The sequence below is a fragment of the Panthera leo genome, chromosome B4 (genome assembly GCF_018350215.1).
Source record: "Panthera leo isolate Ple1 chromosome B4, P.leo_Ple1_pat1.1, whole genome shotgun sequence".
Classification (NCBI taxonomy): domain Eukaryota; kingdom Metazoa; phylum Chordata; class Mammalia; order Carnivora; family Felidae; genus Panthera; species Panthera leo.
In genome coordinates this window covers 12,421,939-12,438,878 of record NC_056685.1, presented here as the reverse complement: position 1 = coordinate 12,438,878, position 16,940 = coordinate 12,421,939, and the positions used below count along the sequence as shown (strand labels likewise).

Here is a 16,940-nt window from a genome sequence, read left to right as displayed (position 1 = left end):
CTTGCCTATTTTGGGGGGGTCTGATTTGCTTCCCAGCATAGCCCATTCAGTGTTATACTGAGCGGTATTATAGTAGGATGCTTTCTTCCCAGGGTTAATGTTGGGAGATGAGAGGTTGTAGTAGGTGAACGGTCAACGCTGACTCTGGTCAGAATTGCAGTGGACCTGGGTGGGAATTGGCTGGTTGATAATTGGAGCCAAGTTGCCCTAAGGGAACAGCCAACACCAACTGAAATGCAATGAACAAGAGCCCAGGTTAGGCTTACGCTTGCATTGGGGAAAATCCAAGTAAGACAAACATCGTTAAGAATGCCCATGGTACCATAGTAGCCATATTTTTTGAAAAACTATGTAACCTGTACTTGGGGCTAATAGGTGTCCTGGTGTGTAAATGGTGGAGGGGAGAGAACATCATGATAGCTGCTATTTTTTGAGTGCCATGTGCTGGGCACCATTTTAAGCACTTTATATCTATTAATACAACAGCTCTATGGGGAAAAAAAAAAGCTTGTTAGTCATAGTATTTGAAAGATGAGAAAACTAAGACCCAAAGAAATTACATTAGCGGAATGTGCAACCAGTAAGTGGTGGACCGTGTGGTTTTGAAAACCATTCTTTTAATCAGTATTATTCTGGATGGTCTCCTAGAACTAGGAAGTGTTTAAGACCAGCAATTTTATTTTTAAGCTCCAACAAGGGGCAGGATGAGTGACGCTCCTTGGATTTCCAGTGCTGGCCTTCAACACATGCCTAAGGATGTAGGAATGCCCATGCGTGCGCATACACGCCTCCTTTTACGGAAAAGGAGCCTAAGATGCAGGGGTGTATATAGAGTCAAGATGATCACCGAGGCCTCTTGACTTCCAAGCCAGAGTCCCTGCCCCTAAAAGTGATGAACTGAAACAAAGTAGACCCCACTATTTCAAAGATTGGAAAGGGGGTAGGGATTAGATGTGACCTACAGCCCCAGGGACTTGCTTCTTTCTTCTTTATCGAGTAAAATATATTGAATGCTTATGCAACTGCTGGTAGAAAAAAAATAAATCCTGGCATATGGTGTCAACCCACGAAGTTGGGAGTGACAGCCCTGTTTCTAGAAGGTGAACACTGCAGAAATGAAACAAGGAAGTGAGTTTTCTAATTCGTATGTTTCATTCTGAGCTTGGAGATTATTCCTGGCTATGAGTCTAATTCTTTTTATAAGAGCACTCTTTGCTGGTGTTTGGAAAGCATACAGGATCTTGAGGTTGCCAGGGGCCTTTGAAGAAGCAGTCCTTCCCTTACCCATTGGCTTTGCAACAATTTGTTCTCGCTCATCGTCAGGCCTTTGTGGTAGGTTAGAAAGACCCTAGGACAGCCCAGTCACGGGATGGGTCCCAACATCAGTTACTGATTTAACCTCTGCCAATTCCCTGACCTCCCTCCACGGGGTTTGCTCTATCTGTGGAAGGAGGAGCCTGGACCAGATGGCTGCTGGGATTCTGTATATTACCCACCCCCCGCCCCCCAGAAGCAGCAGGAAGTTACTCAGAGGTCATGATGAGGCTTGGTGACTCAGCCTCAGGGACAGGAGGAAGATAGGCTCCCTGAAGTCCTCGTCAAGAATCAGAGCCACTAAAGCGAGCTTCCTGTTCGGCCTTTATTTCCGCATCATTCCAAGAGCTTGCCCACCACCCCGTGTGCTGTTCCGGCACTCAGTGAACACGTGTCCCCACCGTACCTTCCCCCACTCACAAGGAACATGGCATGGGGGCGGACATTAGCCCTTTTCTGCCTTGACCTTCAGCGATACACAGGATGTGGGAATCCCTCAGACCAGCTAATAGGATCCAGCTACCCAGGTCGGCTCATTAAGTGGGTATAGTGCAACCTCTTGCTCAAACACGGTTATTTATTAGCCACTCGTGTTTGCTCTCCGTTAATGTGTCCCATCTCCTGTTTCCCCCATTACAATAGTGAGGTCCAGAAAGTGGACGTGGAGGACCCATGGTCCCTTGGGAATCCCATGTCTGGCTCAAAATCGACCAGTCGACATGTAGTACCAGCCAAGTTTCCCCACCGTGGTGACAGATCCTGTCTCCGACCACTTCTGGACCGTTTTTCTAAGTTCTGGTTTTCAGGACAAGCCCCGTTATTGCTGCTGTTCTTAATCATGCTTCTTGTCGTTGGTTAGTCCTTACTTGGAAGCCTCAAAGCACTGAGGCATCTCTGTACAGAAAACCAGAAGAATCCAGGTCTCTAAGAGGAGAAAGTAATACTTGTTATCGTTTACAGCAGAAAAGGGAACGAAAAGCCATTGTGTAGAACTAGAAAGATTTGGTTTTGTACTTTCTCCTTACAGTGCCGTCGCTGCTCATTTGTAAAAATAATTCTCATAAAGTTAACCAGCCATTAGTGAGTAAAAGCTCTTCCCGCTAATTGGTGGGCCCGTGTGGAAAGGAGCACAGAGTAATGGGCCAGGTGCCCTTGACTCGGGTTTCTGGTTCCCTCACTGACTTGCTGTGTGGCCTGAGGCAGTTCCCCTAATTTCTCTGGGCCTCCCTTTCCCCAAGAAGTAAATCTCGGGCTCATTCTTCTTGGGGAATGCTAAAAGATCAAAGAAGGCATGTTTGTAGAACTTGAAAGATGCCCAGATGAGGTACCTTAGAGAGGCCTTGATTTAATATGTATTAATTTATAAATCCTTTGATTATTGATAAACCAGCATGCTAGCTTTTAATTAGCTGCGTGGGCCTAATTGGCCGTAGAAGTCCTGCAAAACCCTAAGGGAACTAGCTAAGCCGTAATGATCGTCCCATGTGTGTGACGCGTCTGTATGTGGATTTGCAAAGCACATTGACGGCTGTAACTGGTAGCTGGGTTATGATGGCTGCACCAAGCCAGAGAGGCTCTCCTCCTGAAGTGACACGGACGATCTGGGGCTGCCTCCAAAACCAGCACATTGGAGTCCGGTGCACCCTGTTGACAAAGAGGAGGCAAGGTCGAGCATCTTCTGTCTGCTTGCTGCTGGTACTGTGGGAGCCTTAGCGTAGAGGGTTTAGCAGGCTGGCCTCGAAGCTGCGGGGCACAGGGGCCTGGGGCCAGAAACGCCCAGCCCTCCCTGAAGGGACGGTGCATTTACAGCAAGCGATGTTGGCCCTAGTGGCCAGCATCTGCCTGAATGCACAGGGGAGATGTTTAGCTGCCCTCATACCCTGGCCCCCAACCCTTCCCATGTGCCGTGCATGAGATGAAAAAGTCCGGGCTCGTCTTTCCAGACGAGCACCTCCTTTACAGTTCCTGGGACCCTGCTAGTGTCCCAGTGCTATTCGGTCCTAAGAAAAAGCTGCATTCATTCAACTCCCTCTCACCCTCCCTTCCCAGAGTTTCGTTTGCAAACACACTCTCTGCTTAGAGCCGACCTGAGGGAAAACTTCTGCTCTGCCCCCTGTTAGGAGATGTCTACAAATGTCCAGCGTCCTAGAGAGATGCTGGGGCCAGGCTACCAGGGTCAGCAGGGGGACAGAGGGACCCCATCCAAGCCCAGAGGGTTACATTTGGGCCAGTTGGCAGCATGGACAGAGGCAAGGCCCTCCGCAACAGCAGCGTCTGGAAGCATCTCTGGGGAGGCTCTGTTTGCCTTCTGCTTCTCAAGGAGTGGGAGCGAGGAGGGAACCAGAGCCTCCAAGCATCGGCTCTGGGGTTTGCCACCCAGTGGAAAGGGGCTTCAACTGAAAGGGCTGGGTAGGGTGTTCAAAAGCACCAAGTTTGCTTTCTTTTCTCTTGACCATGAGGAGAAAGCCCCTGGAGGTCTGCCCGTCCGATGCACGGTGGGCACGTTTCCCCCAAGGGCTGTCCAGGACAGAGCCTGTGGCTCGAGCACCAGCCAGGACTCAAGACTGGGACCAGCGATACGATCTGCAGGGCCCCTTGATCAAAATCTAGTGAGACTGAGCAGAACGTCACATCAAGCACAGGGCCCTTATACGCGCGTATCACGCACGCATGAAGCCAGCCGTGGCCAAGGTGGGTGCAGTGCAGGGGTCGGGGGTCCCCCCTTAGCGAACCGCCCTCTGTCCTCCGCCCCAGTTTTCAGAGGAGAGGGATGAGAGAAGGGGACAGGGGAGAATTCTGTACACTTCCTCAAAGCTTTCCAGCACGTGAATAACCACATTTTATTTCCTGACGCCCCCGTGTCAGCTCTGGAGTTAGGAAATTTAAGAAGAAAATTATTTTGGTTATTCTCTGTTACTTGCCAGGAGTCGAGAGAAGTAAGAGCACTGAGGGACTCTCACTAAGGTCTAAGTTCTCGGAGCACTTTGTGCCCACACCGTGCCAAGGATCTGTTGTCTCTACCTTAGAGGGGGATTATGGCCATTTTACAGACGGGGAAACTGAGGCTAAAGGAAATGCTGTCATTTGTGTAGGGTCAGACGGCTTGGACGTAGGGGCCCCGTATTCATACAGATGCACTCAGACCCCAGGCGTGTATGCCTGGCCACTTTGTCCTGTGTCCTAGCTCCAGATCAGGAGGTCCGTGTCCGGGATCTGTGAGTTCTGGTGCTTTTGAATCCTCTGGCTAAGTTCAGGCAGTGTGTCTATAAATGTCGAACAACGGGAAGGCAGGGGGAGGGTGGGCAGAGAAGAACTTCAGGTGTTTCGCCGAGCTTGTTAGCAGAGCATCCAATAGCAGAGTGAGACTCAGATCTGTGACTTGAATAATGGGCTCTACTCAGGTGCCTTTTCCTCTGTGACCTCACGCAAAGCGGTCTGAGCTAAGGTAGGGCTCTGGGTCACTTGCTTTCCTTGAAATGTCTCTCTACTCGCTTGAACTGACACTAAAGGAAAAAGAAGTACGGTTTTCCTTGGGCTTCAGAGTGAAATGTTCTTTGAGCTGTGGACCAAAGAGTAGTAAGAGGAGAGGCCCTCCTCCCTATTGTGCACACAAAATAATGGTACAGTTCGGTAGTGCAGGTCGTGGAGAGAAAAGAATGCGGCCATTCTAGAAACCTTTTTTTTTTTTTTTTCCCCAGCCCAGTCTGACAAAGGGGTGGAGTCCTTTGGCCAAGCCCTGACTAGCTGGCATGTCTGGGGAGGCAGGGCTGAGGGAGCACTGGGAAATTGCTGTCACATTTTTAAGGAGGAGAAAATGTGAGCAGGTCAGGGAGCATCAGGAGCCCCGGCTCAGACTCAGAGGACGCTAGGTGGAGGATGAGACCCTAAAAAACCTAGGCCTCCATGCATTGGGCAAAGGGACGACCCCAGGGAGGAATCAGCCACTCCCAGGATTCCTGATCTACCCTTCTGTGGGCAAAATCCACTCAACTTCTAAGTGTATAGAAGCAGCTGCAGTAGAGGCATCGAATGTAAGCATAATGTAAATATAAATGCGTGTGCGCGTAACTTTAACCTCTTGTGACACGGTCCACTGTTCACTTTTTCTCCTGATGAAAGGAACACCTTCCAGAACAGTGCTGCCCTAATTACTCCCAGACCCTGTAGTCCGCTGCTTAGTTAACAGGGCCCCCTCCTCTCCGGTGGAAGGAGTCGGAGTCGTGCCCGCCAGGGCCTGAGGGCAGCGGCGGGCGCTCTCTCCCTCCCACTTTTCAAAACTGCCCTAACTGTACTTGGCCTCTCCCTTGGCCGTGGCCGAGGGCCGCTGGCTGCAAGCCTCCCGCCGGCAGCGGGACTCTGGAGTTTCTTTGTGCCGCGGGAAGAAGCAGGGGCTTGACAGGCTCGTCTCCTTATCTCGAGTCGAGTCGCCTACCCCTGAAATAAGGTTCCAGCGGCCCCCGCCCTTCGCAGAGAAGCTTCCCGGAGCCGACTCACCAGGGCGAGTCCGAGCTCTTACACATTAGTGGGCAGGAAGTGGAGTCCCGATGGGAGGCTGGGAATTTGACCGCCTTCCCATTTCAGCACTGGAGGGAGAAGGCTCAGCTCGGCGCCGCGTGCAGATGGCCCCCGCTCCCCTGTGAGAGCTCCCCTGCTCTCCCTCCGCAGCCCTCCCTCCCAGCGCTCACGCTCGGCCCCCCTCCCTGTGGAGGGAAAAGTCTGCGGGCGCCGGAAGGGTCGCGGATCCCGCAACAAAGGGCAAAGCAGAGGGGAACAACTTGAAAAGAACTTGTTTTGTTCCTGTTAAGAAACCTGCAGGAAAATCCACACCCACGTTAACCGCTTTTGAATTGGAGAGCAGCCTCTGTGTGTGTGTGTGTGTGTGTGTGTGTGTGCGCGTGCGTGCGAGCGTGCGGGGGTGTGTAGCAAGAGACGGAGGAGGTGCAAACTGTGTGGTCTCAGCGTTGATAAGGAAGCTGCCAGCTGTAGAAGTTCAGCAAAGAGAGGACTACCGCCCGCCCAGAGCCAACTGCTTCTGAACGTAAACCGCATTGTTTTCTGTCCAGATCTTCCAATGGAGGCAGTTGGAAAACCTGTATTTCAGAGAAAAGAAGTTTTCCGTGGAAGTTCATGACCCCCGCAGGTAAGCTAGAAAAGTCCTTTCCTTCCGGGAGCGCGTGGTGCACCCGGTGTGTTATTGACCTGACGATTTTTGTGCTGTCATTGTTCATTTGGGGGAGGGGGGGAGGGGACGGTTGACCGAGGGGAGTATCGTCACAGCTGACAGTGAAGCTTTGTTTTGTGCTCAACGTGTTGATAGATGCGGTGCATTCGAGTGTGCGTTGGGTGTGCGTGCGCACGCGTGAGAGAAATTGGCAGTTGCGTGATCGTGGCAGCTGGCTGCACGTGTGCGGTGTGCATACGTGTGGAGTTGTCTGTGCTCGTGCCGGGGCGTTTTAGGGAAGGTGGGTGACACTCGGTAACACGCACCACATTAAACGGGGCAGTGGACTGGGTCCTTCTAGAGAGGTCTTGCCGAAGGAAGAGGGGCTAGATGGCTCATTCAGAGCTTCTGAGAGTGTTTCTGGGAAGATAGCACCAAAAGGGATTTGTACCCAAGGGAGCTGTGTTCATTGACTCCACGAGCTGTGGTTTCAGGGTGTCACTGTGGTGGGTGGATGTGAAAGAAACACAGTTCTGTTTCTCCCCACCCCACATTGTGTCCCATGGAGCACCAGTGGAGAAAAATCAGTGCTCTCAAAGTCAGATGCCAAACAATAGGGTCCCCGTTTGGAATGCAGCAAGCCCCCGCGTGGAAGGTTCTCGGGCAGCACGTACCGGCCGCTCTTCCTCTCTTTGTCTGCTGGCAGTGCTGGGCTTCGAGGCAGCCCAGAATTCCCCAAAAACAGGCCTGACACCCAAGGATAAATTGCTTTTAATAGGTCCCAAGATGGGTTTACAAGAAGGGGTCTCCAGGAAGACGGTGGAAAGGTCAGACTCTGTAAAGGTGCAAACTGGGCTTTTGGGCACCAGCGATAGCTACCCCAGCCTTGGCCAGCCAAAGAGGGGTTGGCCCCGGCTCCACTCGCACATGGCTTCTGAGCACCCAAAACAGGCCACTTTGCGCCCAGACGGCTCTCAGAACGAGACGCTGCCGCCCCCCCCCCCCCCCCACACACACACACACACACCACACACCCACACCCAAGTCAGAGGGCTGAGCTTGTGCTGTGTCTCAGCCCCTGCCACCAGCGATAACCCAGCAGGGGGAACATGCCTCTCCGCCCCCACCGTGTAATCTGCCTGAAGCAGCCACTCCCTCGGAGGGAAGCAGCTCAGCCCATGCCCCCACCTTCTCCATGAGACCGGCAGATGGAGAACATCTTAGCCAGTCTGCACAGTCAGGTGATGCGAAGTGTCCCCCAGACCCTGCCTCTGCCGAGCAGGCCACGTGGGGGAGGGACAGACGCTGAGAACAGGCCTCCCCCCCAAGAAGGAACTCGCTGCTGCTTTTCCGGGCGAACTGTATCAGACCAGTCTTAGGTTCTCTCCCCCCTCACCCTTCTGTGTCTGAAAAGAGTGAACCGAATGTTGCCACAATGGGTCCCATGCAGAGAGGGGCTGTCCGACAGGACGAAAACTAGGGACTGGGTCATCTAAGGGGCTGTGCACACTGTCCGTGCCTGTCCTCTGTTGGGAATTTTGCTAACTCACGCACCTCGGACACATCTGTGCGTGTGTGTTCTCCCTGCCTGTCACCCTGTCCGTGATACAATACTAAATTCCCCTCCCTTTCCTAAGGCCCAAGATAGAGCAAAGGGTCCAAACCTCACACATAATTATCATGGGCATTTAGCCTGTTTCAGACATTCTGGGCTACAGAAAGAGGTCCTTGGCCCTGAGACAGTGTCCAGAGAGGTTAGCACGGCTGGGGAGAAAGGCAAGAGAACTGGGTATTTCTTATGGGCAGGCACTGTTCTAAAGACTTGGACACATTATCTCGTAGTGTCCTCACTGTAAACCCAGGAAATGGGTATTGCTAGTTTCCTGTTGTGCCTGTGGTAAACTGAGGCACAAAAGAAACAAAATATAACCTGGTCTAGGTTACAAAAAGCCGGTAAGTGGTGGAGGAAGGACTTGAACCCGGGGAGTCTGGCTCTAAGACTCCCAGGCGTTACCACTCCGCTCTATACAGAATACTGGCAATTGAGTGCTGAATGGCACAGGCCGTAAATACTGAGAGTGCAGAAGCCAGCCTGGTCAGGAGAGGTTCTGAGCTGAACCTCTCAGGTTCTTAAGAGAGAGGAGGGAAGGGAGGCATTGGAAGCAGGAGTGTGATCACCTCTCCCGGAGAGAAACAGCCGTCCTCCACCCTAGAGGCAGGTAGGGAGGGAGTGGCCAGGGAGGTGTCTACGCTGATGTCAGAGTTGGAAACCCAAGCTGACTGCAGCTTTAAGGACCCCTTTTCCAGATGGACACCATTGCAAACGTAGGGGATTGCCATGGGTTGTTAGCTACTGGGTTTCATGGCAGAGCAAAGGCTCTCAGCCGCCTCCTGCCTCCTAGGACAGCAAATGGTCTTCCCAGGGCCCACAGGGCGCTCCTTATCTTAAATGCCTCACCCACTGCTGTTGCCACAGGTATTTGGAGCAGGGAACAGGAGTCTGATGCACTCTGCATTGAGGCGGTCGCAGCCAGGAAGGGAGCCAGAGGTGAAGGGTTGGGATGGCAAGTAAGGAAAAGAATCCTGCGGTGAAGAGGGTGGGACCCAGACAGGGACCGGGGATCACCCCAGGCAGAGGGCGCGTCCTGAGTCGATGGGCCCAGCGTGGACCACAGAAGGGGACGCACGACGTGTGCTCCTGGACACGCACCCCCATCTCGATACCCACATTGGTTCTCTGGTTCTTGGCAAATATTCCGTTTCTAAGGTTTAGGCAAAACAGAAAAGTCAGTGTGGTGGGAAGAGCCTGAAGGGAGAGATGCGGAGAAGAGATATGTTAATGATGGAGCAGGAGAAAACTCCGGGTCTGATGTGCTGTTTGTACAGCACCTCCCAGACCTGGCGAGCCTCCTGGACCCTTCCTCCCCTGCCTTCCCTGAAACACACGCGCATTTGGCCCCTGCCACTCTCGTGCTTGCACTCAGACGTGCCTCCAGCCCCTCATCCTTTCTAACTCCGCTTTTCTGGGAGAAAGGATCGTACCGGGTCCCAGGAGCAGCCATTGGCATAGAAGCCGAAGTGGAAGGTTCCCATCATGGTTTCTTCTTATTTCTACAGGGATCTGTGGGGCATTCCTCCCCACTCTGTCACCGGCTCCTTTTCCGTGATAGGAGCAGCTCTAAATTGTCTTGCAGGGAAAATCTTCCAAATTAGACACCTTAAGCTTGAGAACACGCTTTTTTCTTATGTGCACGTGGGGAACCCCAGGCCCCACCCCAGCACCTTGCCTTGCACACACCCACACACACACGTGCATGCAAACACATGTTCTCAGATTTCATTTGCCAAACCATCTGCCTAAGGGACACACTTCACTGAAAGCATCCTATAACCCTTTTTTTTTTCCTCCCTACACCATTGATGTGAATTCCTTTGGGACCCATGTTTCCCACTCTTGTTTTGTTTTGGTTTGGTTTTTTTAGTGTTTATTTTGAGAGAGAAAGAGAGCGCAGGGGAGGGGCAGGGAGAGAGAGGGACAGAGGATCCAAAACTGGCTCTGTGTTGACAGCAGAGAGCCTGGTGGGGGGACTCGAACTTATGAACCGTGAGATCATGACCTGAGCCCAAATTGGACGCTTAACCGACTAAGCCATCCATGCGCCCCTCGTGTTTTATTTTTAAAGTGTAATTGCCTCTGTCTACTCCATACACAGATAGGCCCTATGTCCTACGTAAACGTGTATGGAGGGGGGTAGTGGAGAAGATTGGCTCGACTCCATTCTGCCTTCCCTCTCCTGATTCTGTATACCTTGTCTGCCCTGTGAATAAATTTGAGATTGATAACCACTCTCTCAAGGAACACGGAGTTAGAGCAGTGTAAGAAGTCTGGACTCCTTTGGGACTTCCCACAGGCTGTGGCCTGTGGTGGTGGTGATTAGAACAGGATTGACTTATCCTTCACCATAGGCAGCATTGCCTGCTGTTTACTAAAAGACATTGTCAAAGGCTCTTCCTGTTCCTGAAGTTTGTCTTGGCCCAATGCCAAGAGCTGAAGCTCAAAAAGGACCATCCAGTGACCTAGAATGACCCATCTTATCCCAGACAAGACAGAAGCTTGAATGGATTCTGAACCCTAAGGAGCCAGTAAATCAAAAGATTAGCATTATTCGTGATAGCCAAAATATGGACATAACCTAAGTGTTCATTGAGGGATGAAAGGATACAGAAATTGTGGTGTGTGTATAAATACAACGGAATATTACTCAGCCACGGGAAAGAATGGAGCCCTGCCATTTGCAACAATGTGGATATACCTGGAGGACATTATGTTCAAGTGAAATAAGCCAGACACAGAAAGGAAAGAACTGGGTGATCTCACGAATATGTGGAATCCCAAAAGTCAAATAGTAGGGGCTCCTGGGTGGCTCAGTGGGTTGAATGTCCCACTGAGCTCAGGTCCTGATCTCACGGTTCGTGAGTTCGAGCCCCGTGACAGGCTTGCTGCTGTCAGTGCAGAGCCCGCTTCAGATCCTCTGTCCTCTCTCTTCTCTGCTTTACCCCTGCTCATGCTCTCTCTCTCAAACATGAATAAACATTAAAAAAAAAAAAAAAAAAAGTGGAAGCATAGACTGGAAGGGTGGTTACCTGGGCCAGGGAAGAGAGGAAGTAGGGAGTGTCGGTCAGAGGTACAAAGCTGCAGTTGGGTAGGACAAATAAGCCTACAGATCTAAGGTAGAGCACGAGGACTGTAGTTAATGATGTGCACTGAATATTGGACGCGAGCTAAGAGTAGATCTCCAGTGCTCTTGTGACACAACTATGTGAAGAACGATCATTAGCTTGACCGTAGGAATCATTTCACTGTGTATATCAAATCCTGTTGTACACCTTATATATATACAATTTTGATTACATTGAAAAGCTGGACTTTGCTATCTAGTTTCCTAAGTGTGTGTGTGTGTGTGTGTGTGTGTGTGTGTGTGTGTGTACATGCTGGCATGTGTGTTCATATGTCCCCTTTACGCCAGGGCGTTTAGTTCCCACGGGGTTCTTGGTAAAAGCTGTCAACGGATCATTGGAGTCCCTCATCATAAACATGCCTGAACCTTCTGATTCTTGCTGTCACAGGGCTTCAGTGACCAGGAGGACGTTTGGACACAGTGGCATTGCGGTACATACATGGTACGCATGTCCAGCATTGATCAAGTCCATCTGGGCTATGGCCATTAGCCAGCACCAGTTCTATCTGGACAGAAAGCAGAGTAAGGTAAGTCAGGGACTGGGAGGCACTTTGCAAAGACCAGACCTTTCTACCAAGAGGGAAGCTTGCCTGAGGGTTGCACTAGGGCCTGAGTCTGGGTCTCCTAATTTAGGGCTCAAGAATTCGACGGGTGGGGGCGGCACCGTGTCCCCCGCCCCGAGAGGTGCACAGGTACAGACCTGCCTCGCAGAGTTACAGGAGGGAGGAAGGAGACAGGCTCTTCCAGAGGGTACGTCCCGTGCCGTGGTCAGGGGCTCTGGCCCTTTACTGCAGCCAGGTAGGGCCCTTTTGAGGAATTCCAAGCGTGCTTTCGAACTTCAGAAACCTCTCCTAGGAACGAGCTGTCAAGCCCTTTATGGTGTTTCAACAGTGGCATATTGTTTCCTTTTTGAGAGAGAGAGAGAGAAAAAAAAAACAACAACCCGTTTGCAATTAATAGACACCATCTAACTGTTTAGGATAATTGCTGTGAAAACCCTCCAGGCTTTTCCAACTGCCAGTTCCTTTTTAAAAAAAAAAAAAAAAAAAAAAAAGAACTGGAAACATGAAAAAAAAAACCACCCAGCCATTTCCCTAAAGTAGACCTGGAGCCTCAGGCCTTGGTAAACAGCCATCCTCCGAGGGAGGTTTGACCCAGCCCCAGTGCGGACACACAGGTGCATTTCTGGCGGGTGGGAGAGTGACGTCTCCTTGGTTCACACACAGCTTCTGTCAACACTCGGCCCCCTCTTCCTCTACCGCCTCTGCCTGTCGTGCTGCCTTGCCTTCCCTCCACAAGCCATTCTCCTTCATTAGCCCTCTGGTCAAGAGCCCCATCTAGGTCTTGCCCCTTTCCAGAATCCTGCTGGCTTGGCAGAGGCGATGCAGAACTATCGAGGGAGATCCAGCCTTGGCCCCTGGGACGTTTTGTCCCATCATGTGGGTCCTCAGTGGGTGTGGAGGTGGCCGGACTCTGGCCTTACTGGGCCCAAGATTCAGCAGATCAGAGCCCTCTTGGATCCTGACGGCTTCCTCTTCTGTCTTACTTCCTGTCTGGGTGGCGTTGTTCTTTCCCTGGCGTGGGCTGAGGAGTAGCCGGAGAGACCTGGGGCCAAGTGGGAGGGAGGAGAAAGATAGTAAGAAAATAGGAGAAAAGGAAACAATCTCTCAGCTCATAAATCAGTTTCAAATCAGGGCCCTTCCTTCCAGGCTGTCACTTTGTCCTTCATAACACGTTTTTCTCCTCTGCGAAGTCTTCCTGGCCCCTTTTTTGGTCATTTTCTGGGGTGAATGGGCACAGAGTAGAGTGTTTTTTGTTGTTGTTAGGCATAATGGGAGCATTCCACAGCTTTCCTGGTGATGATGGACATTGGCACAGGGATTTGAAGCCCAATTAGATCAAAAGAAACCGGGCCAAAGCATTTTGACTCATGCTTTAGCTTGAGACAGTGGGTGGGTGTCCGCATTATGCCCTCTGGTTGCAAGAGTTAGAGGTCAGAACCTTAAAACATTGATTCCATCCTCTGCATTGTTCGGGAATGGGTGGTGAGGGGTGGAGACCTTGGCAACCCTCCTGAACCCCACCACTGATGCCTCTTGGGGGCAGACCCCCCACACACACCAGTAGCACAATTTTGAAAGGAGAAAGGACAAAGTGTATTTCACCCTGAGGTTAGTACATTAGCTGTTTGAGTTGTTCTACCCTGTGCTGGTTTTTTGCATTGAGGGTCTCTTGAGTAACTCAAGAAGCAGGTTCTTTTTTTTTTCTTTTTTCTTTTTTTAATGTTTATTTATTTTGAGAGAGAGGGAGTGCACACCTGAGCAGGGAAGGGGCAGAGAGAGAATCCCAAGCAGGCTCTGCACAGTCAGTACAGAGCCCAGCACGGGGCTCGATCCCCCGAATGGAGAGATCATGACCTGAGCTGAAATCAAGAGTCAGACGCTTATACAACTGAACCCCCCCCCCACGAGGTGCCCCAAGAGGCCGGTTCTTAGGGTTCTTCATCCCCCCTGTCAAAGATGGTCTTCCTCTGCAGTTGGAGAAGGCTTCTTTGCCAGGCTAACAGGTCAGCCCTCTGAAGCAACAAGTAAACTGGAAAAAGTTAGTCTCAAAGTTCATTTATCAGCAGCAAGTATCCTTTAAAAGGCCAAACCAGGTGCCCACGCAATAGGGGAATTTCAGCTGTCCATCTCAGTGACCCCTGGGGGACGGAAGGAAGTACACGTTGGCCCGGGAGCGGGAGAACTTTCCCCCCAGTCAGCTCTGCTTGTTCACAGATGCTCCAGAGCCCTCCCGTTTCTCGTAGGAACCAAGTCCTCAACCCACAGTGGCAGGTGAGGAATAAACTCCACAAGGAGGTCCAGGGACTCCATTTCCAGATCTCTGACCCTAGGCAAGTGTCTCACTGTACCTGCTTTGCCTCCCCGATGAGAGAACAAGGAAGGAAATTACTCACGGAGATTATTGATTGGCCCCATGACACAATGTGTGTGAAACCACTTTTGGAGATCGGTATTTTTATCATTATCATCGTTAATCCAACACAGTATCCCTTGGCCAACACTTGTGTAAAGGTTAAATTCTCTAAAAGTTTCCCAGATTAAATCAGAGATGATAAAATTCCCCTCCGGAATTACACCACCTTTCATTTCTGGGATGCCGTTCTCTGTACAAGGGTGATGTGATCCGTCTCCGGTGGGCAGAACGATCTCCAGTGAGTGACGGCTGACACGCCTGGGACGAGTTTCCAAATATTTCTGAGCAGCCCGTGTTGGCTGGCACACTGGCCATTGCTTCACACCCTAGTGAGTCGGGCCAGGCCAGCCAATCCTTTCTCCGAAGTGCTTCTGCAAAGCCCAGGCCTCCCAAGTGATGCTTATCAGCCCCGGAGACAAGCGTGGTCTAGTGGTTTGAGTCAGCAGGGGAGGGTGGCCAAGAAGTCTCCGGTTCTTCCCTGGTGCTGGTATTTTCTTCTTTCAGGATCCTTCTGCAAATCATGTAAGAACATCTCTCGCACGTGCACACACACACATGCTCCCTCTATCTCCAGAGACGGAGCAGAAAGAGCCCATGTTGCTTGGTTTCGTACGGCTCATTCAGAATGAGAGGCTGTACAGGGACCAGCCACACCTGGTAACTTCTGTGTGCCGACCCCCAAGATGAGGAATGTTGTCCTTTCTGGATCCTGGCAACCTCTGAAGCCCAGAGCTGAGGACTGTCCTGTAGATATCAGAGGAAGATACTTGAAAGTTCAGATTGTGGAGCGTAAACATTAGACCCTATGCCTCTGAACTCCAAGCAGGGACTCGTCAAGTTGCCCTCTAGTCCAGACATGGTTCCTCCTCCTCAGTCGTTGGGTTTTGTTTTTTTCTTTTTTTTTTTAATTTTTTTTTTTAAATTTATTTAAAAAAAAAGTTTTTTTAATGTTTATTTATTTTTGAGACAGAGAGAGACAGAGCATGAACAGGGGAGGGGCAGAGAGAGAGGGAGACACAGAATCCGAAACAGGCTCCAGGCTCTGAGCGGTCAGCACAGAGCCTGACGTGGGGCTCGAACTCACAGACCATGAGATCATGACCCGAACCAAAGTCGGACGCTTAACCGACCGAGCACCCAGGCGCCCCAACATTTATTTATTTTTGAGACAGGGAGAGACAGCATGAACGGGGGAGGGTCAGAGAGACAGGGAGACACAGAATCTGAAACAGGCTCCAGGCTCTGAGCGGTCAGCACAGAGCCTGACACGGGGCTTGAACTCACGGACCGAGATCATGACCTGAGCCGAAGTCGGATGCTTAACCGACTGAGCCACCCAGGTGCCCCAAGAGTTTTGTTTTTTTCTAATGTGTCCTCTGTTCTTCATTCCATCTAGATCAAAAGCAGGGTGAAAGCTTGGTAGGGGACCATTAAACCTTGCTCGTGGGATATCAGTAATAAAACTTGGTGGGGCAAGGCCCCCAAAGTAGGATGTCCAGAATTTTGGAGGCTCTTCCGGGATGTCCCAAAGACTTGACTTTGCTGGAATACAATCTCCCAATCCGTACTCCTTCCTCTTAGTGTGTGCTCTCTCCACTGGGTCTGTTTAGTCATTGTGATATTTCCATTCAGAGAGAAGCCAATAATTTGCTAAAGCTTCTAAGAATCTGATCTCCCTTGGGAAAGGATATCTGTTGCTCCCTTTTCCATATTTTGGTTTTTGCCTCTAACACTGATCAGTGGCAGGATTGGAAGTGGGTGGGGATAGGTCTGGCGTGTGGTTAATGAGATCCCCCAAATCCCAGGTTGAGCCATCAATCTCCCCTCATTTAGCAAATTGCCTCCAGGTCATGATTTGTTTTCCATTCCAGTGGCCTTTATGTGTACTATCTAATTGAGTCCTTATCACAACTCCACCGCATGGGTTTTAAGAGCTTCATTTTATAAACAGGGATCTGAGCCTCAGCCAGGTTGAAGATCATGGTCAAACAATGGTTACCTGGCCAGGGCCAAGATTCCAGTCCAGATCTTTCTGACTTGAGACTCTGGGCCCCTTCGCATCATGCTGAGTTGGTCCGCGTCTCCGTGAGTCATTACATAACTGGAAGCGTCCTCGGCTCTTTTTATTAAAGCGTGGGCGTTCGTGGAGAGGGCTGCTAAAGACGGTGATGGGTGTGCTTCCTCGGCTTGCTCAGAGGGTGAAGCTCAACCAAATACACCCTGTGGGCATGCCTGCCTTGTCCATGTGAAGTGAAAGGTGCTTCCTGCTTCTGCTGCAAGCCGGAGCACTGCGGGGGCCTGGTGGCCGCGATTAGGTCATCAGCAAGGAGGCCCTGACCTGAGGGAGGTGGCCTGGTTCTGAATGCGGGGACAAGAGTTGAGGTCAGGAAGGAGACCTCAGTCAAGGAAGGACCGATGGGATGATGCTTCATACCTGGCAAACAGCAAGACTCCTGCGTTTCTTTGGTCCCTCAGACTCTCCTCTCCTAACAAGAGGAGAGCGCTCGGCTCTCGGAAGGCATGGACGTCTGTGTCCGCATCAGTGTGGAGGCCAGAGGAAGGGCGAAGGCACGGGGTGATAGCCTTTGCTGGACAGCGCAGGGGACTCGGGTAGAGAATGTCAATAAGGAAGAATGGACGATGTCTACCGACCCCTCCACGGCCCCCACATCTGCCTCTGCTGGCTTCTCCTGTTGGGGGACAGACTTGGTCTCACACGGAGGGGGTGGTTGGGCGAATGCACGTTAAAT

At 51.2% G+C, this 16,940-nt stretch overlaps 1 protein-coding gene across 7 annotated transcripts in view; it reads left to right on the top strand.

Annotated features, from left to right (window-relative positions):
- FRMD4A (FERM domain containing 4A) overlaps positions 1-16,940 on the top strand; it is a 614,500-nt gene that overhangs the window by 544,312 nt on the left and 53,248 nt on the right. For all 7 annotated transcript variants that reach the window (XM_042944929.1, XM_042944928.1, XM_042944927.1 and 4 more), the window contains 2 exons: positions 6,378-6,454; positions 11,603-11,741. In XM_042944929.1, coding sequence (XP_042800863.1) covers positions 6,378-6,454; positions 11,603-11,741 — 216 coding nt within the window. The remainder of the gene's footprint in view (positions 1-6,377; positions 6,455-11,602; positions 11,742-16,940) is intronic.